Source organism: Daucus carota, chromosome 6 (genome assembly GCF_001625215.2).
Source record: "Daucus carota subsp. sativus chromosome 6, DH1 v3.0, whole genome shotgun sequence".
In the NCBI taxonomy this organism is placed as follows: Eukaryota; Viridiplantae; Streptophyta; class Magnoliopsida; order Apiales; family Apiaceae; genus Daucus; species Daucus carota.
The window spans coordinates 27,105,905-27,127,782 of NC_030386.2; the positions used below are offsets into that span (position 1 = coordinate 27,105,905).

Sequence of the window (21,878 nt, forward strand, 5' to 3'; positions counted from 1 at the left end):
TTCAAGACATCTCCCTGCTCTCTCCTTTTCACTTTCAAAGCCTCCAACAATAATTCAACGGTTTTTCTAATGTGTGACCAACATTCATGAAAATGGTTTGTTTTGATTGGTGGAATTGATATGAATGCAGGGGGCCATTTACATTTATTATTCGTCCACCAATCAAAAGCTAGTATTCTTATGGATGTTAGGGATTATTGTGTGCCCTTGGGCACACCATAGAAAATTCGATAGTAATTCAAATGTATTACTATTTTAATAATGAGGCACAATAATAAAGCAAGGCATGTTGTTGGAGTTTGGTATGTTAACATTATGTAATAAATGATTAGGATATTATTTTTTTATTATATTTATAAGGCATTTGCTAAGACATGGTTAGACTTGCTCTTATAATTCATTTTCATCAGAAAATTATGAAAAAATAGCTTTCAGTTGTTGCTTGTGTGGATTATTTCAGCATATAATTTTTCTTTTTATATTGTTTCAAAATTATTATATTGTAAAAGCTCTATATGATATGATAATGGCTGATAATTGATTGATGTGACATCTTTTGTCGAAAATACAATTTTGAATTATATTTTACTAGAAAGATTTGACAATTGCAAGAATGAAGAAACTAAGAACGTGAAAATCTTTTAATAAAAATCGACTGCAACTCTTTTTGAAAAATATTTAAAAATAAATATCATTTCGTAACGAAGCTATACTCACTGTTGCTTAGTTGATCTTCTAGGACTCCATTTTTCTATTGTTTGATAAATTATAAGTATCAAACTGAAAAAAAAAATTATTATAAAATAATATGACATCAATATTATGATATTTTAATTAATGAAATCAATAAAAATAAGGTCATCCACGCTTACTAAGAGGGGTGTATTGGATTGGGATTTTAAAGCATTTTTTTGCATTCATGAAATCCGAGGGTATTCGATTGGGATTGTTTGAAATCCATTAAAATCTTGAGGTATTCAATTGGGATTTTAAATTATGCTACAAAATCTGGTGGTATTCAATTGAGATTTTAAATTATGCTTTAAAATCCGATGGTATTCAATTGGGATTGTTTAAAATCCATTAAAATCTGATGGTATTCAAATGCTGATGGATTTTTTTTCATTTAATAAAATGATGGATTTTGTGGCATTTTTCAGTATATTTTAAGTTTTTTGAAATCCCATCAAAATCAATGGGATTTTGAAGCATTCTACCTAAATCCCATCAACTCTGCGACATTTTATCAAGAATCCGCACAAAATCAAAATCCCATACAATCCATTAAAATCCCAATCGAATACACCCCGTAAATCGAATTACTGGCCAACCAAGTCTGTTACATGATTACCAATTTTTTTAGCATTTATGAGGAAAGAAAAATACAAGCATGCGCAATAAACAAACGGTTTTTTATGATGTGTCCATGGGCACATGCTAAGCGCGGAAATTTTTGTATTTGAAGCATTTTTATTGGCTCCTACTTCTTAATAATGATGGACCCCCTGCAAATACACCAACCACACCAATGAAAATGCTCCAAATACAAAAATTTCCGCGCTTAGCATGTGCTCATGGGCACACACTAGACAAACCCATAAACAAAACGGGGTTGGTTTTCTTTTATTACACTTTATTATATTCGAATAGGAGGCCACAATATTTGAATCATTTGCTTAATTTTCCTTAACATTTTAAATACTTTGGTGTTTTTAACGTGTTTAGGGATGATACTCGCTATTCATGAGTTCCTTGAATATGTAATTTGCTCAATATGTAAACCTAGTATAATTAATGTTCTAAGAATTTAACTTTTTTGATAAAATTGAGAGGATATTTGATTGGTTTTTAAGTGGGTGTTTGGGTGGGGTTTTTAAGCCCCGCTTCTAGAGTTCTAAGTTGGAAGCACTTATTCGTATTGTTTGTATAAAAAGTCGAGAAGCACTTATTAAAAACTAGGATTCTTAGGGGATGTTTGGCGACGACTTAAAAGCCGGCTTCTAGTTTCATAAGTTAGAAGCACTTATTTCGTAATTTTTGTGTAAAAAATCAAGAAGTACTTATAAAAAGCTATAAATGCTAACTTTGGTTTCAGGGTATCTACTTATTTACCAAATACTGTAATCACTTATAAGTCTTAACTTGCTTCTAATTTCTACTCCACTTATTTATTTTAAGAAAGAAGCACTTCTTTTAAGCTCAGCCAAACGACCCCCTAATTTTTGTTCCATGACTTCTACCTTTTTCCAAACACTTTAATCACGTATAAGTCTTAAGTAAATTTTAACTTCTACTTCCTTTTTTTACATTAAGCAATAAAAACTTATTTTAAACTCACCCAAATGGTTCCTAAATCAACCCCGTGACAATCAGAATTGAATTATTTGTAACATATGTTGTATATTACTCCCTTCGGCCCACCCAATTGTATACAATTGGGTGTGAACACGGAGATCAAAAAATAATAAAAAATGAGTAAAGTTACATAAAAAATGAATAAAATAATGACATCTATTTATATTTAATAGTATATTTGAGATAGTGGAGTAAAGTGTGAGTGTAATAATGTTTATTGTATTATAGAATGAAGATAGTGAAAGAAGGTAGTGGGTATAATATTTTATATTATATAAAAGTTACAGAATGTATAAAAATAAGGGGACATCCAAAAAATAAACTGTATAAAAATGAATACAGAAATTGAACCTGTAAATTTGGCCGGACGATGGGGGCCATTTGACCGATTTTAAAATAAGTGCTTATTGATTAAAATAAAAAAATGAAATAGAAGTTACAAACGACTTATAAGTGATTAAAATATTTGGAAAAAATGTAGAAATTATGAGAGAAAACTAGCATTCGTGCTTCTGTTTTTTTTTACACAAACGGACCAGGAAAACAAAAGGCAGCTTCTGGAAAATAAGTGTTTCTCCTCCGTCGCCAAACAGGCACAATATGTTTAAAAAAACCAGATATTCAAGAAGCAGTACATTGCTCGTTCGTAATCTAGTAATGATCATGAGTTCTTTCTTTTTTTAAAATAAAAATTAATCTAAAGTTAAGGCATTAATTTTTCTTTAAGAAAACAGTCAGGTTACACTGAGGTAAATGCATGAACCAGCAATGAACTATATTTCCTCTGGTACAAATCCAATCGAACTTGCTTATACAACAAAAATACAAGATCCAAACCATTACAAAATCTTCTAATGTCGTGAAGTAGAAATTCTTTTATCATTACTCAGCTAGAAAAAGCTTAGACCTTTACAGTGTTTTCAGTCTCTAGAAAGAGTCTAGAGGGTTTGAGACGAGAACAATTGATACACACGTTCAATCACCAGTGAGATGGGGTTAGAGCATTCAGGAATGAGCATTACATGTGAATACTGCAGTTCATCAAATGCAGATTATTCTCATGTTATTCACATACCTATATCAAATGGGCAAAATCGGGCATGTCAACTTTCATGCAACTGAGAATTAGCCATCGCCCAGTGCGAGTTTTAGCTCTTGATTTCTGCGAGTAGAAACAATGACCAAACTGAGCATCTTAAGTAATCTTTTAAGCAAGACATTAACACAAATATAATCGTAAAGCCTAAAAAATTGGACCAACATTTACAATGATCATCATCACAACTTCTGCTGAACAATGTTTTAACTTAACTCGTTACGTGCATGACCATAATTTCCAGCAATAGGACTAGCATATTATGTCCCTTTATTATATCACTGTTATTCTATCAGGTCCTTGAACAAATTTTCCTGTTGTTAACCCTATGAACTTGTCTTTCATCTTGTCATTTAGCCCAAGATGATTGGAAGTTAATGAGAAAAAATGACAATGGGTACACCGTATACATCAAAGCTGACATGGAAAAAAGTAGAGCAAATCTGTTGCCATTTCTGCACCTATTTACAGAGCTTTAAATGATCAAATCCCAGCAAGCACATGGATAGAGGAACCAGACTTAACTGCTAGACCATAGGTTTTTTTTTGGTATACATAGAGGAGTTAATAAAGACTGTAATTTTGCTCTCTTTTTACGCCATGTCAGCTATGATGCGTGATGCAAGAGAAGAAATAACACAAAAAGTAACAGATAAAAGTACCACAAAACCAACTTAGCCCAAGGTGATCCAACAGCCAAAAACCACTAACCCTATGATATCTCAACCATAAGAGAGGAATTTTTTAAGATCACACACCTATATCAACTGACAAATCAATATTTTCAAATACTAAGAAATTAGCAGATCCGTGAAACTCAACCACAAAATACACTCCTAATAATAAATAAAGAAAACATTTTTTTTTCCACTCGTTATTATAATCTAGAGAATTCTTAGAAAGGGATTAATTAAGTGGGGTAACCTTATGTGAGTGTTATATGTCTTGCAACATGTTCTGCTTGCTTGCTTACAGAATATTGAAAAACATAACTGAACATTTGCAGGACATACAGTACTCCATTGAACTCATGTTCTGTTCGGTTGGGGTGAATGAATTCGGAATGGAATGAAATTTAATATGTGCTATGGACAATTGTTCAAAAATTTCATTACTCCCCTCATACCATTCCCTACACCCTATACTAGAAGTCACACCCTCAATTTGAGAAGGAATGCTCCATTCTCTCCTATGCTCGATTTCTTCTCAAATCTCATCATAACAATTTTGCACTCACTCATTTATTTCCGAAACTTCCCTCCTATATCTAATATTTTATTATATTTTTACTCATTCCCTCCATTCTCCCCAACCAAACACAACTTAAGGTACTCTGCAACACGTTTGCCTACTTAATAAACTATATATCTAATTCAATACTTTGTAACTTAAGATTAACTCTACTCCTAAATAGCAACATAAAATATGCACAAGTTCATATATATAAATTCCATGCTTTGTGTCAGTGTGTACACCATGTCTTTTTCAACATAAACAAAAACAAGTTCAAGGAGGTAATAAATAAGAAAATTAATTTAAGGGCTCAATAAAATATTAGCAACAAAATGCAGGGCCAACATCCAACCCTATAGATATTAAGTTTCAATCTTAAAGATGTTATGAAAATCAGATACCCTCGTATCCCAACATGCATGTCATGATTTTATTAAATATATACACTTTATAGTGGAAATATAGTATTAACACTTAGGGATCACGAATGAGTTTACCAAACCGAATATACCCAGCGAGTCACTCTCTTAAAGCTGAAGTGTACTAGTAAAAACATGTTGGCTTTGACATTGGCATTGCAACACAGTACGTACACGAGATACTATAAAAACCGAGCAAGATATATAACACTAATATTATGAATAAGAGGCATGTAATACAACAAATGTATATGTATACTGAAGCAGCCCCTAATCCCTGAGCGATAAAATTTTCCATCCTGCAAATGGTCATACTTTTAGAGGAATTATAAGTCTACATTTCCAGTTTCAACTGCCCATCTGACATCGACATTACTCATTGGCAACAGAGCTGATTGTTGATACCAGCATGAACACCATCACCACAACCTCTCATACCTTATCCTCTATGAAATAGGTGTAACTTCTACTTTTCCCAAAGGTCCAATTGGTATTCTGTCCATCATGGTGCAACTACTTGTGCATTGCATAATCCTCAGCTGTCGCTTCTAACATTTGCTCTTGTACTTTCTTTATTGTTAAAACGTTATGCAAGTCTGCTGGCTACGATAATTAATTTACCCCTCTAGTCATCACTTATCCCTCTAGCAACCCTCCACATTAGCCACCCTATTTAAATAAGGTGTATAACATTATCCTTCGAAGCTGTGTTACCCGGACTCTTTCTTTTGCCTCGAAATACCCGTGTCGGACACTCGGCACTTGGACATGAACACTTAAACCAGGAGACTTATTTTAGGCCAACAACATGTAAATTTTCATAATATTACCGAGTCCGACACGTGGACACGTATCCATGTCTGACACTTCTAGCCGAGTCCGAGCAACATAGCTTCGAAGTACTGTCTGTCATCCTATTACTAACTTTTACCCCCTCCTCACTGAGGTTAATTAGTTGCACGACCACTAAGTACTAAGTGTTATTTTAACTAGTATTTATGCCCGCGTTGCTGGGCTATTTCATGATAAAAATAATTCTACAACGGAACTTCAATATAGCATAGAAATCATATTTGATTCCACAAATCCGAGTGATTAGCAAAATGTTACAGTTTTGATTAAAGCAGAGTTGATAATCAACCTGTTATTTCACTGAAAAGTAAATAATGACCATTACAAAAGGGGTCTATTGACCAAAATGAAGCTGACGAAAACATCTCGAAGGTGGAATGGCCGTTGTTGCTTTTCAATCTTTTGTCGCAGTTGAGGTCGGAAAGTCCTGGTATTTGAGTAGTCGAAGACATAGCCTGAAGTTCAGTACTGGTTGTTGTCTGCTCGGCTGCTGGTTTTTGTTCCTCCAACTTAAAACCATGACAAATATTTGTTGCAAAGTACACGATTCTTTTCCTCATGATGTTGCCTTCATGTAGTTCCAGTTTGATGGTATATGGCTTGAGAGGCATAAGCCGGAAGCATTGTGGAAACTTCCGAGAAACAGATGGCTGCCACCATTTGATATTACACAATTTATCCATGTCTGACACTTCTAGCCGAGTCCGAGCAACATAGCTTCGAAGTACTGTCTGTCATCCTATTACTAACTTTTACCCCCTCCTCACTGAGGTTAATTAGTTGCACGACCACTAAGTACTAAGTGTTATTTTAATATCTTGTATGCTCAACATGCCCACCTTCCACTCCCTTTATCTTTTGCTGCATTTGCCTAGAAATCTCGATTTAGCAATAACTTTTATTAGCTAAATTGTGTCCAAAAATGATAAACAGTTGCTGATAAAGATAAGCATGATTGGAATATTTCCTTTATATGAGTCCTTTTGCAACAAGTACGTATATACTGTCCTAAGCATGAGCTTAAACAAAGGCTACACACCTACACATCCGCAGTTAAGACAAAAGACAGAATAGGTTAAGGCACAGAGTTAGATCTACTCACAGATGCAGTGTTAAAACTCGCCCCAGATCCTGTAGCAGGTCCTATTCAACAAAAGCATAAATCAAAATATATTATATAAAATAGCAGAAATACAGAACTAGGAAAAAAGGGATACAAATAAGGTGGTGATTATTTGTAAAAGTGATGTAGCAACTGAAAGATAAGCTATATACACATCAAAGAAAATAGCTGAAATACTGAACTATGGAACAAGAAATGCAAAGGGATTGTTAAATATATATAGAAGTAATAAACAACGGCAAAAGGATTTATTATCTAACTAGTAATTTTTTTTAAGATATAAAAATCACTATCTCAGAGAAATTTGGGGAATCTCAAGCCAAAGCTTCTTCCTTTTTTTTTTTTTAATTTTATTCTTTCCTCTTCTGTCAGGTGCATTTTTTGCCTTGAGGCTTATGGTGATAAGATTGCCCTTAGATAATACTTTATTTTCAAATAAAAAACCCATTATAAAAAATAATTCATTAAGAGCTAGCAGTAAAGCTTGCAAATGTTTCAGATAAAGAGATGTTGCAAATGTTGCAAACATATATGATGAAAAGAATTACTCCAAATGCTGCAAATCTACCGTTAACTTAACAGATATTTTACCCATGTGACCTCTCAAAATTTACGTATCATATTTTGAAATTATTTCTGAACACACACAATGATGTAAAAAAAATTAAAATAATTTTTAAAATATGTATTTATTTTAACATTTTAAAATAAGTTACATCGTTTATGTAAAAAATAAATAAATTTTCAAATTCTAAATCTAGATACATATTTTAAAAATTATTTTAAATTTTTTTACATCGTTGTGTGTGTTCAGAAATAATTTTAAAATATAATACATAATTTTTTAGGGGTCACAGGGAGTAAAGTAGCTGTTAAGTTAACGGTAGATTTGGACGAAATAGTGACCAGGGATTACAACTTGCACGAGAATGTTAAGTTTAGGGTACATATTGCTACGTTTTAAAGTTCAGATACTAAACTGCGTTTGAAGCAAACCTAGAGGTTACAAAGTGTAATTAACTCTTTTTTTAAAGAACCTGATTATCTTATGAACTAAATTAAAGTTAATATTTATGGAAACGTGTGGTTCAGATTTTTATGCGGTTTATTAACCAAAACCAAACCGATAAAAATCAAATCCAGAGTTTTGGAACCAAAACCGACGATGAAGTTGCGGTTGAGATTTTTGATTTTTAAAACCGAGAGCATGCGGTTCCGATTGCGGTTTTATCCAAAATTCACACCAAACCCGTATCCACTCTACCTGATGCCAGCACCAACTCCCTTGACTATATTATCATCTTAGTATTAAACAGGCAACCTGTCCTTACTTGCATTACTATATGATTCAGTCTAGTCTGTCATCGAGCATCTTTCTTGTTTATATTAAAATCATATTTTAAATCCCGTGAGATCTATGCAGTGTACTAAAAAGATATACTCCAATAAAACAAAGTTTTTCTAAGTTTAGCTGCTTCGTTTGACGAGAAAAAAATAATCAAACTGGTATAGGAAAAAGATGTTTATTTGTCATTAGAGGAATAAAGTGAAATTTTGATTCCACGAGAAGGAAATTAAGTACATCAAGTTTATGCTCAAAGATCACAAATCCTAAACAGACTCATAATCTAACACGTAAAGAAACAGACATGGCACGATGTTTTAATTGATGTTATTAGTACATATACGGGACAATTCCAATCAAAACTTAACACATCTGAAAGCTTTTATATCCAATTTTGTATCTGAAATATTTTCAGCTGTGAAATTTAACTAGGGAACAACTGGAGTTGCTGCAGCACGAAGCGGATGAAGCTTGGCTAGAGTCAGCCCGAATTTATCCTCCATGTCCAACTCCTTTGGTGCAATCTCACCTTCAAGTTTCCATTCGAAACCATTTATGAGGGATCCCAACATAACCGGCACCATCCTCATAGCCAACGGCAGTCCAGGACATGTCCTTCTGCCCGCGCCAAATGGAATCAACTCGTAATCATGCCCATAGACATCAACTTCAGAATCCATAAATCTCTCAGGCTCAAATAACAGTGGATTCCGCCATAGCGTAGGGTCCCGTCCGATAGCCCATGCATTAACTAGAACTTGTGAATTCTTTGGAAGGGTGTAGCCACATAGTTCAACTTCATCTTCCACTCTTCGTGGAATTAAGAAGGGTACTGGTGGGTGTAACCTCAAGGTTTCTTTAACAATGCATCGCAAATAGGCCAACTTAGAAATATCTGATTCCTCTACAATCTTTCCTTTTCCGATCACTTGGTTGAGCTCAGCTTTCGCCTTCACCAGTACTGTTTCCGAATTTCTCAATACCTCAGCCATCCCCCATTCCACTGTACTCGAAGTCGTATCTGTTCCTGCTGCAAATAAGTCCTGCGCGTGTGTACTTGTTTCAATCATTTTGAAATTAGGTTCAACCATTAAACATCAAACCTTTATTCAGGAAAAATATTTAAAAAATATTACAGAACTATATTTTGAAGAAGTCTTAATAAAGTAACGTATACAATTGGATGAGACAGAGGAGGTAACTAATACGAGGATAAAATGAATAACTTACTATAAACAGGTGTAGAGTGTGAATTTTATTGATCTCATTTGCTTGCAATAATCTTAGCAGTTCCTCGAGCACATCTGTACTAGTATTCTCATCAGCGTGTCCCAACCTCTTCAACTCCAAGCGTTCGTTTAACAAACCATTAAAAAGTTCAATTAGCTTCTCAAAATGACTAGTCATTCTCCGCTTTATACCTTGCAGATCAATCCATTCAAGAACCGGAAAGTAATCCGCCAAATTAGGCTTCCCGGCCTCAAGCATGATATTCCACACCAAGTCCTTGAACTCCTTAGCCTCCGAATCCCGGCTCGGGTCCGTCATATCCTTGGAAAATATAGTGGTGGACAAAAAATTGAGTGAAGTCTGAAAAGCAGCACGGCCAATATCGATCACCTCCTCGTTTCGGCTACAATTTTCACAGTACCGAATCAGCTCCTGCACCTTCTTACTCCTTAAATGCTGATTTGCATCGAGCTTATTCGTCGTAAATAAATTTAAGCTCATAATTTTTCTTAGGCTTCTCCACGTACTGCTGACAGGCAGCCACACGACAGAGTATTTGAAATGGTCGCAAGCGCGAATAGCATCAGGTACAGGGCGGCTAGAGAAGGCGAGGTCTTGCTTTTGGAGGACTTGTCGAGCTGTAATTGACGACGATATGACGATAGTGTTGATGCGGCCAAGTTTTAGGCGCATGATGGGTCCGTAAACCTGGGCGAGTTTGGCCAGGGATTTATGGGGGTGCTTGCCTAGTTTGTGTATGTTTCCTATGATGGGCAAGGGGTTTGGTCCTGGTGGAAGTTGTTGAGGAGTTTTGGCTCTTTTTCTTGCAACTGAGAAGACTGTAAAGGCCAGAAGTATGCATATTCCAGTGATTATAACTATACCCATCTGTTCGGCTGCAAATGTGGCTCAGGAGGTAGGATACAAGTTTTAGAAGACGATGGTGCACCGAGGTACTTTCCATGATATACGTGCTTATATCAGTTTCCACCCAACTACTCTTACTCCTTGCTCGAGGTTTTTTTAGGAGAGAAAACAAGTGAATGCAAGTGAATTCATCCTACTTTTAGAGTGAAAGTTTTGGAGTGAAACTATGCTATATTTTCACTCACTTTCACTCGCTTTCCTTCCTTTAAAAAACTCGGGAGCAAGAGTAGGAATGAAAATTAGATAACTTTATTTCCTCTCCACTTGCTTTCTTCTTTTTTAAAACTCGGGAGCAGGATGTTAGTTAATTTTCTTGCATTGGTCCTGATATTGATAACAAAAAATTAAAAAAAACCCTTGCATTGACGTATATTTATCTACGGAAAATTAACTTATTCAATAATTTCTGTCGCCCGGCGTCTTTTCTCTGCTGAACATATATTATTAAAAATGTGTCCTTATAAACGAGTCATTTTATCGGATCATATAATACTTCTAATATTTTTCCTTATTCAAAAAATCTTTAATTTGGGTTGAAAAAGTAAAGTATTTGTTTATTTATCTTTTTAACTTCTGATGCTGTCAGCGATTCAAAATAATAGGCGACTCGATCTTCTACACAAAATTTGAGCTGAGATATAAATTTTTATATATTATTTTTCAAATTTTTTGATTATGAATAAAAATATAAATGTTGATAAATAAACTCGCTTTCGGGGGTCTCTTTCGATGTTGAACTAACAATCATTTATAAAAAAATATCTTTAAGTAATTAGTTGGACATGATTGAATATAAGAAATAATGTATAATCATTGAACCTTGTATTCTTCCGGCCGGGGTTGTATTTTATTGAGATTTTAATAAATTGTTTTTAGTTTATGAATTTAATAGATTGTATGCGATTTTGATTTTGTGCGGATTATTAATAAAATATCGTAGAGTTGATATAAATTCTTTAGCTTTTAAGCACAATGCAAAATCTTATAAATTTTGATGAGATTTTAAAAAAATTAAAATGTATTGAAAAATCTCACAAAATCCATCACTTTATGAAATCTAAAAAAATCCATCTTGAATACCTTCAGATTTTAATGGATTTTAAATAATCTCAATTGAATACCATCGGATTTTAAAGTAAAATTTAAAATTTTAATTGAATACTACCAGATTTTGTAGCATAATATAAAATCTCAATTGAATACTCAAAATTTTTATGAATTTCAAACAATCACAATCGAATACCTTCAGGTTTCAAGATTTCAAGAATGAAAAAAATCTTTTAAAATCTCAATCAAATACACCCCCTTAATTACAAAAGTCATGATGATATTGTTGATTTCGCATAATGATGACAAAATTTCGTATTAACAAATATGCTCTCAAGATTTTTATTTATAACAAAAGTTTTGTACTTCATAGAAAAGATCCTATTAATAAGGATATACATGTTCATTTATTTATAAAAATGCTTTCGAAGTGTATTATAATTTCACTCCGTACTTGCTTCTTCTATTATTTTTTTGGTCAGGACACTCGTACTTACTTTATTCTCATATAATCCTATCATTTTTGTTGTCATTATTAGATTTATTATTAATTTCATTTCATCCGTATTTTATTCTGATGTAATTATATTATCTTCGTTGTTATAATCATACCAATTCATATTTGATATATTTTCACTTCCACAAACTCAAGTAGGATTTCTTTTTCTCCCTATTTATAATTCATTAACATATGTGGAAACTATTTCTCACATCACAAACTCTCGTGATTTGATCTATCTCACGTCTTTAAATTTTATTTTATTTTCCACGCATCACGAATTCTCACAGTTAAACACTTTTTACATCTTTAAATTTTGATTTCTTTCCCGCGCACTACGAACTCTCGTAAATTATTTTCAGACCTACAAACTCTCGTAGACTTAATATTTTCGCATACTCACGAACCCTAAAGAAATTTTTCACACATGATTGGTTGTTTTCCACTTATATTCTTGATTTTAAAATCTGTGAAACAGACATATTTTACTTGCATTTGATCTGTTTACAAGTAATTATAAATTAATACATATTTTATTATATTTTAACACTACCAAGAAATAGGAGTACAATATTATAATATTTATGAGAATAAATTTGGGCAGAAGTACTTTATCAATGTTATAATAATTGAGAATCGGAACTATTCGGTGACCCATCGATTTAGAATTTATCAAAATTTTTTAGTTAAATAGGATTATAATCGGTAAATTAGTAAAATATTTTTTATAAAATTAATCGAAAATTTTTTAATGAATTGATAAATTTCTATAACCATGTATTGTTGAGGTCGAAAAGGTTTATATAAAAGAATACTCCCTTCATCCCACATAGAGGGTTGGGCATAGAGGTTAAAAAATTATATAATTTTAAAGATTAATTAAAAATTATTCCTTTTATTAATTTCTTATGGTACGTAAATAATTTAAAATAATGAGTAAATCAATATATCTTCTTCTTTTTTTTTTTCTGAATTTTTGATAAGGTCGCACAATCCCTACCATTATTAAATTTGCTATTTTGCTATCTCGTGATGCTGACTTGGAGTGGTTATCGACTTGTTGTAAAGCATTTTCATGATAAACTTATGGAAAAATAGCTTTTAATTGTCGCTTTTGTGGATTATTTCAGCATATAATTTTATTTTATTTTGAAACGATTTCAGCATATAATTATTCTCTTTATTTTGTTTCAAAATTATTATATTGTAACTCCGTATAATACGATATTAGCTGATAATCGATTGATGTGACATGTTTTGTCGAAAATACAATTTTGAATTATATTTTATTAGAAAGATTTGACAATTGCAAGAAACTGAGAACGACGAAAATCTTTTAATAAAAATCGACCGCAACTCTTTTTGAAAAAGGTTTAAAAATATATATATCATTATAATTACATTTATCACATGCTGCATTTCGTAACGAAGCTATACTCACTGTTGCTTAGTTGATCTTCTGCGACTCCATTTTTCTATTGTTTAATAATAATATAAGTACCAAACTGATACAAAAAATTATTTATAAAATAATATGACATCAATATTTTGATATTTTGAAATATTTTAATCAATGAAATCAATAAAAATAAGGTCATCCACGCTTACAAAATCGAGTTACTGGCCAACCAAGTATGTTACATGATTACCAAATTTTTTTAGCATTTCTGAGGAAAGAAAAATACAAGCTTGCGCAATAAACAAAACGGGGTTGGTTTTCTTTTACTTCGCTTTATATTTGAATAGAAGGCCACAATATTTGAAATTGTGTGCTTAATTTTTCCCAACATTTTAAATACTTTGGGGTTTTTAACGTGTTTAGGGATGATACTCGTTATTCATGAGTTTCTTGAATATGTAATTTGCTCAATATGTAAACCTAGTATAATTATGTTCTAAGAATTTAACCTTTTTGATAAAATTTAAAGGATATTTGGTTGGTTTTTAAGTCAACTCGGGACTTAAAAATCAGAATTGAATTAGTTGTATCATTTGTTGTACAGTATTAAATGACCATAATGTGTTGAATGATGTTACTCTAGAAAATATAAATAAGAGATAGAGTATGTGAAGTAGAATTGATTTTGAAAATATAATTTTGCAATTGAAAGTTGAAGTGGACAACTAATTTGAAACAAATTTTTTCTTTTCGATTAAAATCGAGGGAGTAATTTTCTATTTAAACACTCATCAATTCCCCCCTTGCAAAACTAGCACAAACAGTTAAAACTACACCCATATCTTTGTATTAGTTACAATCAAACAGATTTTCAGTTGTAGCATTGTAATTGTCTAGATGATATTTTACTTTTTTTCAAATATTTATATATAAAAAAAAAGGCATTGTAATTGTCTAGATGATATTTTACTTTTTTCAAATATTTATAAAAAAAATTATTTTGTAATTTGAGAGTGCCTCATTTTTTAAGATTAGCACAGGGTCTCAAAAAAGTCCCAGACCCTGAGTCAGATCAGGTTAGAATAAATCCGACAATGTCCTGGTAAATGCTTATAAATATAGTAAAATATAGGATAGTAGGTGTTTAGCACGAGTTTATAAGCCTGACTTCTGAATTATAAGTTAGAAACATCTATTTGTACCGTTTGTGTAAGAAGTCAAGAAGTACTTAAAAAATGATACGATTACTAGGCTTTGTCTCACGGCTTCTACTTATTTCCCAAACATTTTTACCACATATAAGTCTAAACTTGCTTCTAACTTCTACTTCACTTTTTTACTTTAAGCAATAAGCACTTATTTTAAACTCACCCAAACGGCCGTGTCCTAGTAATTTAAGGTATGATTTTTGTATATTAACTCAAACAATGCTTTGTGCCTAATGATTAATATAATTTTATATTTGAATTATAATTGGGGAGAAGTGAAAAGACGTGTAAAAAATGAGTGAAAAGACATGTAAAAAGTGAGGGAACGAAATTTATTAATAGAAGTGAAAGTGAGCATATCTAGTGATGCCTTGAAAATGAGGCGCTTGATAGATGTCCTAGTATTTTAAGACACACTGGGACATTGTCATACCTCATTTATATAAAATGCCTTGAATTCTAGTTTAATAGTTTAAGACACTCTTGGACTTCTCTTGCGTGGAAATAAATGCATGAACCAGCAATGAACTATATTTCATCTGGTACAAACCCAATCGAACTTGCTTATACAACAAAAATACAAAATCCAAACCATTACAAAATCTTCTAATGTCGTAAAGTAGAAATTATTTTATCATTACTCAGCTAGAAAAAGCCTAGACCTTTACAGTGTTTTCAGTCATCTCTAGAAAAAGCCTAGAGGGTGTGAGAAAACTGAAACTAAGAGACGAGAACAATTGATACACAAGTTCAATCACCAGTGAGATTAGGTTAGAGCATTCAAGGAATGAGCATTACATGTGAATACTGCAGTTCATCCAATGCAGATTCATTCACATGCCAATAACAAATGGGCAAAGTCGGGCATGTCAACTTTCATGCAACCGAGAATTAGCCACTAGCGTCGCCCAGTGCGAGTTTTAGCTCTTGATTTCTGCAAGTAGAAACAATGACCAAACTGAGCATCTTAAGCAATCTTTAAAGCAAGACATTAACATAAATATAATCGTAAAGCCTAAGCATTGGACCAACATTTACATATATTTTTATTTTTATATGATAATCATCACAACTTCGCTGAACAATATTAACTTAATTCATTACGTGCATGACCATAATTTCCAGCGATAGGACAATAGCATATTATGTCCCTTTATTATGTTACTATTATTCTATCAGGTCCTTGAACAAATTTTCCTATTGTTAACCCTATGAACTTGTCTTCCATCTTGTCATTTAGCCAAAGATGATTGGAAGCTAATGAGAAAAAATGACAATGGGTACACCGTACACGTCAAAGCTGACATGGAAAAAAGTGGAGCAAATCTGTTGCCGTGTTTGCTCCTATTTACAGAGGCTTTAAATGATCAAATCCCAGCAAGCACATGGATAGAGGAACCAGACTTAACTGCTAGACCATAGGGTTTTTTTTTGGGATACATAGAGGTGTTGTGTCTAGTCGATGAATTTATTTGTTAACAAAGACTGTAATTTTGTTCTCTTTTTACGCCATGTCAGCTATGATGCGTGATGCAAGAGAAGGAAAAACACAAAAAGTACACCGATAAAAGTACCGCAAAACCAACTAAGCCCAAGGTGATCCAAAAGCCAAAAACCACTAACCCTATGATATCTCAACCATAAGAGAGGAATTTTTTAAGATCACACACTTGTGTCAACTGACAGATCAAAATTTTCAAATACTAAGAAATTAGCAGATCCGTAAAACTCAACCACAAAATACAATCCTAATAATAAATAAAGAGAACATATAATTTTTTTTCCGCTCGTTATCATAATCTAGAAAATTATTAGTAAGGGATTAATTAAGTGGAGTAACCTTATTTGAGTGCTATATGTCTTGCAACATGTTCTGCTTGCTTGCTTACAGAATATTGCAAAACATAACTGAACATTTGCAGGACATATAGTACTCCATTGAACTTATGTTCTGTTCGGTTGGGGTGAATGAATTCGGAATGGAATGAAATTTGAAATATGCTATGGACAATTGTTCAAAACTTTCATTACTCCCTTCATACCATTCCCTACACCCTATACTAGAAGTCACACCCTCAATTTGAGAAGGGATGCTCCATTCTCTCCTATACTCGATTTCTTCTCAAATCTCATCATAACAATTTTGCACTCACTCATTTATTTGCAAAACTTTCCTCCTATCTCTAATATTTTCTTATATTTTTATTCGTGCCCTCCATTCTCCCCAACCAAACACAACTTAAGTTACTCTACACTTTTGCCTACATAATAAACTATATGTCTAATTCAATACTTTATAACTTAAAATTAACTCTAATCCTAAATAGCAACATAAAATATGTACAAGTTCATATATAAATTCCATGCTTTGTGTCGGTGTGTACACCATGTCATTTTTCCATTAGTTTCCCATACTGACCAACATAGAGAAAAACAAGTTCAAGGAGGTAAAAATAAGAATATTAATTTAAGGGCTCAATAAAATATTAGCAACAAATTGCAGGGCCAAGATCCTACCCTATAGATATTAAGTTTCAATCTTAAAGATGTTATGAAAATCAGATACCCTCGTACCCCAACATGCATGTCATACTTTTTTTTAATATATATATATACACTTTATACTGGGAATATAGTATTAACACTTAGGGATCACGAATGAGTTTACCAAACAGAATATACCCAGCAAATTCATCTCTTAAAGCTGAAGAGGATAAGATGTGTACAAGTAAAAACATGTTGGCTTTGAGCCTTTGACATTGGCATTGCAACACAGTACGTACACGAGATACTATAACAACCGAGCAAGATATATAACACTAATATTATGAATAAGAGGCATGTAATACAACAAATGTATATAAATACTGAAGCAGCCCCTGATCCCTGAGCGATAAAATTTCCATCCTGCAAATGGTCATACTTTTAGAGGAATTATAAGTCTACCTTTCCAGTTTCAACTGCCCATCCAACATCAACATTACTCATTGGAAACAGAGCTGATTGTTAATACCAGCATGAACACCATCACCACAACCTCTCATACCTTATCCTCTATGAAATAGATGTAACTCCTACTTTACCCAAAGGCCCAGTCGGTATTCTGTCCATCATGGTGCAACTACTTGTGCATTGCATGATTCTCAGCTGTCGCTTCTAACATTTGCTCTTGTACTTTCTTTATTGTTAAATCGTCATGCAAGTCTGCTCACTATGATAATTACTTTACCCCTCTAGTCATCACTTATCCCTCTAGCAACCCTCCACATTAGCCGCCCTATTTAAATAAGGTGTGTAACATTATCCTTCAAAGCTGTGTTACCCGGACTCTTCCTTTTGCCTCGAAGTACCCGTGTCAGACACTCAGCGCTTGGACATGAACACTCAGACTAGGGGACTTATTTTAGGCCAACATGTATATTTTTCAAAATATTACTGAGTCCGACATATGGACACGTAAACATGTTGGACACTTCTAGCCGAGTCCGAGCAACATAGCTTCAAAGTACTATCTGTCATCCTATTACTAACTTTTACCCCCTCGGCCCCTCCTCACTAAGGTTAGTTGCACGACCACTACGTATAAGTGTTACCCTAATATCTTGTATGCTCAACATGCCCACCTTCCACTACCTTTATGTTTTGCTGCATTTGCCTAGAAATCTCGATTTAGCAATAACTTTTATTAGCTAAATTGTGTCCAAAAATGATAAACAGTTGCTGATAAAGATAAGCATGATTGGAATATTTCCTTTATATGAGTCCTTTTGCAACAAGTATATACTGTCCTAAGCATGAGCTTAAAACAAAGGCTACACACCTACACGTCCGCAGTTAAGACAAAAGACAGAATAGGTTAAGGCACAGAGTTAGATCTACTCACAGATGCAGTATTAAAACTCGCCCCAGATCCTGTAGCAGGTCCTATTCAACAAAAGCATAAATCAAAATATATTATATAAAATAGCAGAAATACAGAACTAGGAAAAAAGAGATACAAATAAGGTGGGGATTTTTTGTAAAAGTGATGTAGCAACTGAAAGATGAGCTATATACACATCAAATAAAATAGCTGAAATACTGAACTATGGAACAAGAAATGCAAAGGGATTGTTAAATATATATAGAAGTAATAGTAACAGCAAAAGGATTTATTATCTAACAAGTAAATTTTTTAAAATAAAAAAATCACCATCCCAGAAAATTTGGGGAATCTCAAGCCAAAGCTTTTTCCTTTTTTTTAAAAAAAAATTTATTCTTTCCTCTTCTGTCAGGTACATTTTTTGCCTTGAGGCTTATGGTGATAAGATTGCCCTCAGATAATACTTTAATTTCAAATAAAAAACCTATTATAAAAAATAATTCATTAAGAGCTAGCAGTAAAGCTTGCAAATGTTTCAGATAGGGAGATACCTGAAGCAAATGGTGTTGAAAATGAAGACATTCCAGCAGCAGGAGTTGAGTTAAACAAAGGAGCAGTATTAGTGAAGGAAGGTGTCGAAGTAGAGAAGGAACTAAAAAGTGATGTTTGAGGTGAAGCAGATGATCCGAATAAGGACACTGGAGTAGTTGTGACAGGAGTTGAGAACAGGGAAGATGCAGGTATGGAAGCAGCTGGAGTATTAAAAAGCGTGGTCCCACTCCCAGATGGTGCAGAAGAAAGGCCTGCAGATGTTTGAGGTGCAGCAGATGTTCCAGGAGCTGCTGAGCTGGCAAACAAACCAGCAACCTGAGTTGACGGTTGTGGATTTGTTGGCAAATGCTGCGTTGGGTGAACTCTGCGAGCAGCAGCTTCTTGTTTGGCAGTCTCCCTTCTATCAGCCTCAAGAAAAGGATCATTTACATGGCCCCGGCGCCGGTGGTCAGCAAGATATGCAGTTTTCATCGACTCCATGTATTGATGTATGCTTTCAACCTACATGGCATATATATTAAGGCGTTGTATACTGCACAAGACTAACAAAAATATATTACAGAAAATAGGACAGTACACAAAAGGAAACAACTAAAGGAGAGCCAAAGAACATAATTACTATATGTTTCATGTACGGACGGAATAGTCATCTGTAATTGCGATTATCTAAATTACTTTACATTTAGAAAGAGGATGGCATAGACATAACTGGCAGGTCTTGGAAATAAATTCTGCAGAATTTTTGTAAGGTAGATGAACACATAATTATATACATATACAACACGTGTGTATCAATTACTTTTAAGTAGCCACTCAAACATATATGATGAAAAGAATTACTCCAAAAACAGCTCTAATACTGATAAATACTATGGATAGAAGATTCAAACAGCACATGTAATAACTCAAGTCAAGAACAAGAGCAATTTTAGTAAACGTTACCTTTGCCGCTACATGAACAAAAAAGTCGTGGACATTTGACATGACTTTGGGAAGGGACTGCAATAATGAAGAGCTAGAGTTCAGAGAGTTCTTCTCAGAATCTAAACGTAATAATTGTTCTAACTCTTCAATCCACTGGCGAGACTCTCCAATATACTTCTCAAATGTTGCAATAGTTTGCTGCAGAAAGGGAGATGGTTTCTTGGGGAGTCCACTATAGAAATCATAAACAGGCATCATTGGTGTTCCTGCTGGTTGACCACTTGCACTTGGAGTTATTGCCCCAGTATACTGAGATGATGATGTGGCATTTGTGGTAGCACCTCCACTGGAGTGAATAAACCTTGGACGCAACATCATAAAAGAACGAACAGCCACCTCTGTGTTGCGTAACATATCTTTCACAACAACCATTAGCTCTTGTAAAACAGCTTTCTGTCGTTCCATTGCTGTACTGATTCCACCAAGTTCCTGCATATAGAATTACAGATACATTTCAGCATACAAGAAATTTCAAATTTTAAAGGGAACCGAGGCACTCAATAAAGTTACATGCCGTACATAAATATACTAACATGGCTCCTATTTTAACGTGAGATGTTACACTTTGCTTCTATCACAGGTTACTGATATAGAAAAATGAGCATTTTCTCAGTTGTATGATACCATCAGGATAACAACAGCGCTTGAATACTAATCAAGTGTATACAACGTTATCATGTATATTATATAGTAGTATATAGTGCTTAAACATAAATCATAGGTGATCCCCAATTATTGGCCAAGATTACTCGTCATGCAAAGCAATTAGCATACTAAACACAAAGAACCGGTGAAATCTTTTTCTTATGCTAATACATAAACCTTACCATAACTTTAACACAAACCTTGTAATATTGCCAGTTCTGACACACATCATGACCTTAAAATGACCAGTCCTCAGGTATAATGAAAGCAAATATTACATGATTTGAAATACATAAAGCCAAATGAATAAAAAGAGCAACAACCTGAACAACAACGCTAGCATCATGCTCAAACACGTCATTAGAAACCGAAGAATCATAAAGTCTACTACACTGGTCCAACCGCTGACTCTCGTCTCTGTACTCCAAGATTCTCTCCCTATCAACACAAAAACAAATCAAACAAAATTCACAACAAAACAAATTAAACACCGAAACCAGCCCGAAAAAACCGACATTCATGAAATACAATCAGGAAACAAAAACGCACTCAATTTGGAGGAGAAATTTCTGAGAATCAGGATGGAGGTCAGCCCACTTCGTGCCGTAACTAGCCGGAGCCTTATCGTTCGTAAACAAAAAGAGCTGATTTTGCTGAAATTGCTGCTGCTGTTGCTGTTGTTGTTGTTGAGGCTGTTGAAAATTGAACGGAGAGGGCTGTTGAAACGGCGATTGTTGTTGTTGTTGTGGTTGAAAGAGTGATGAAGTTTGTTGTTGCTGCTGTTGCGGCGGAGTGAAGGAGAATGACATTTTGGTAGATTGATGAAGACGATGATAATGAAGGCCTCAATGTGATTTTGTGTGCATGAATTGCGAGTGAATTGAAATTTGAAAAAGGGGGGTAAAATGTAAAACCCTAATTCTTGGACCCTGGGGCTGAGGAGGAGAACAAGAGGGATTCGGGTTTTGTTTACAACTCAACCCAAGGATCGAACCATGAAATTACCCATCCAGGTTTGGGTAGGATTGACGATTTGACGGGCTTGATTTAGGTATTTGACCCGATTTATATTTGCTCTCAAATGCTAACGACTTATTTTATG

The 21,878-nt window shown here is 33.8% G+C and overlaps 2 protein-coding genes across 4 annotated transcripts; both read right to left on the bottom strand.

Annotated features, from left to right (window-relative positions):
- Positions 1 to 3,100: 3,100 nt before the first annotated feature.
- Positions 3,101 to 21,788, bottom strand: LOC108227930 (nuclear pore complex protein NUP58). 3 transcript variants are annotated; one of them, XM_064079923.1, is made up of 6 exons: positions 21,326 to 21,780; positions 21,100 to 21,214; positions 20,090 to 20,560; positions 19,147 to 19,648; positions 7,058 to 7,098; positions 3,101 to 3,517 (listed from the first exon to the last, which is right to left on the bottom strand). In XM_064079923.1, the coding sequence occupies exons 1-6, from the start codon at positions 21,583 to 21,585 to the stop codon at positions 3,431 to 3,433; spliced, it is 1,476 nt and encodes a 491-aa protein (XP_063935993.1). In that variant the 5' UTR covers positions 21,586 to 21,780; the 3' UTR covers positions 3,101 to 3,430. The 3 variants fall into 3 exon arrangements, with proteins under 3 accessions (XP_063935993.1, XP_017258818.1, XP_017258819.1); XM_017403329.2 differs by lacking the exons at positions 3,101 to 3,517; positions 7,058 to 7,098 and adding exons at positions 15,249 to 15,667; positions 18,617 to 18,657 and having other exon boundaries at positions 21,326 to 21,788; XM_017403330.2 differs by lacking the exons at positions 3,101 to 3,517; positions 7,058 to 7,098 and adding exons at positions 15,249 to 15,667; positions 18,554 to 18,657.
- Positions 8,588 to 10,614, bottom strand: LOC108227929 (geraniol 8-hydroxylase-like). Its single transcript, XM_017403328.2, has 2 exons — positions 9,654 to 10,614; positions 8,588 to 9,466 (listed from the first exon to the last, which is right to left on the bottom strand). Exons 1-2 carry the CDS (start codon positions 10,539 to 10,541, stop codon positions 8,852 to 8,854), a joined length of 1,503 nt encoding a protein of 500 aa, XP_017258817.2. The 5' UTR covers positions 10,542 to 10,614; the 3' UTR covers positions 8,588 to 8,851.
- Positions 21,789 to 21,878: the final 90 nt, after the last annotated feature.

Bases quoted from the DNA above. Each gene is read 5' to 3' on its own strand.
- LOC108227929 (XM_017403328.2), bottom strand. From the start codon at position 10,541: ATGGGTATAGTTATAATCACTGGAATATGCATACTTCTGGCCTTTACA. The intron at 9,467-9,653 runs GTAAGTTATTCA...ACACACGCGCAG, and splicing joins ACACTCTACACCTGTTTATA to GACTTATTTGCAGCAGGAAC.
- LOC108227930 (XM_064079923.1), bottom strand. From the start codon at position 21,585: ATGTCATTCTCCTTCACTCCGCCGCAACAGCAGCAACAACAAACTTCA. The intron at 20,561-21,099 runs GTTGTTGCTCTT...TTCTATATGCAG, and splicing joins ATGCTAGCGTTGTTGTTCAG to GAACTTGGTGGAATCAGTAC. The intron at 3,518-7,057 runs GTGAGTAGATCT...TTCTACTCGCAG, and splicing joins CGAGTTTTAACACTGCATCT to AAATCAAGAGCTAAAACTCG.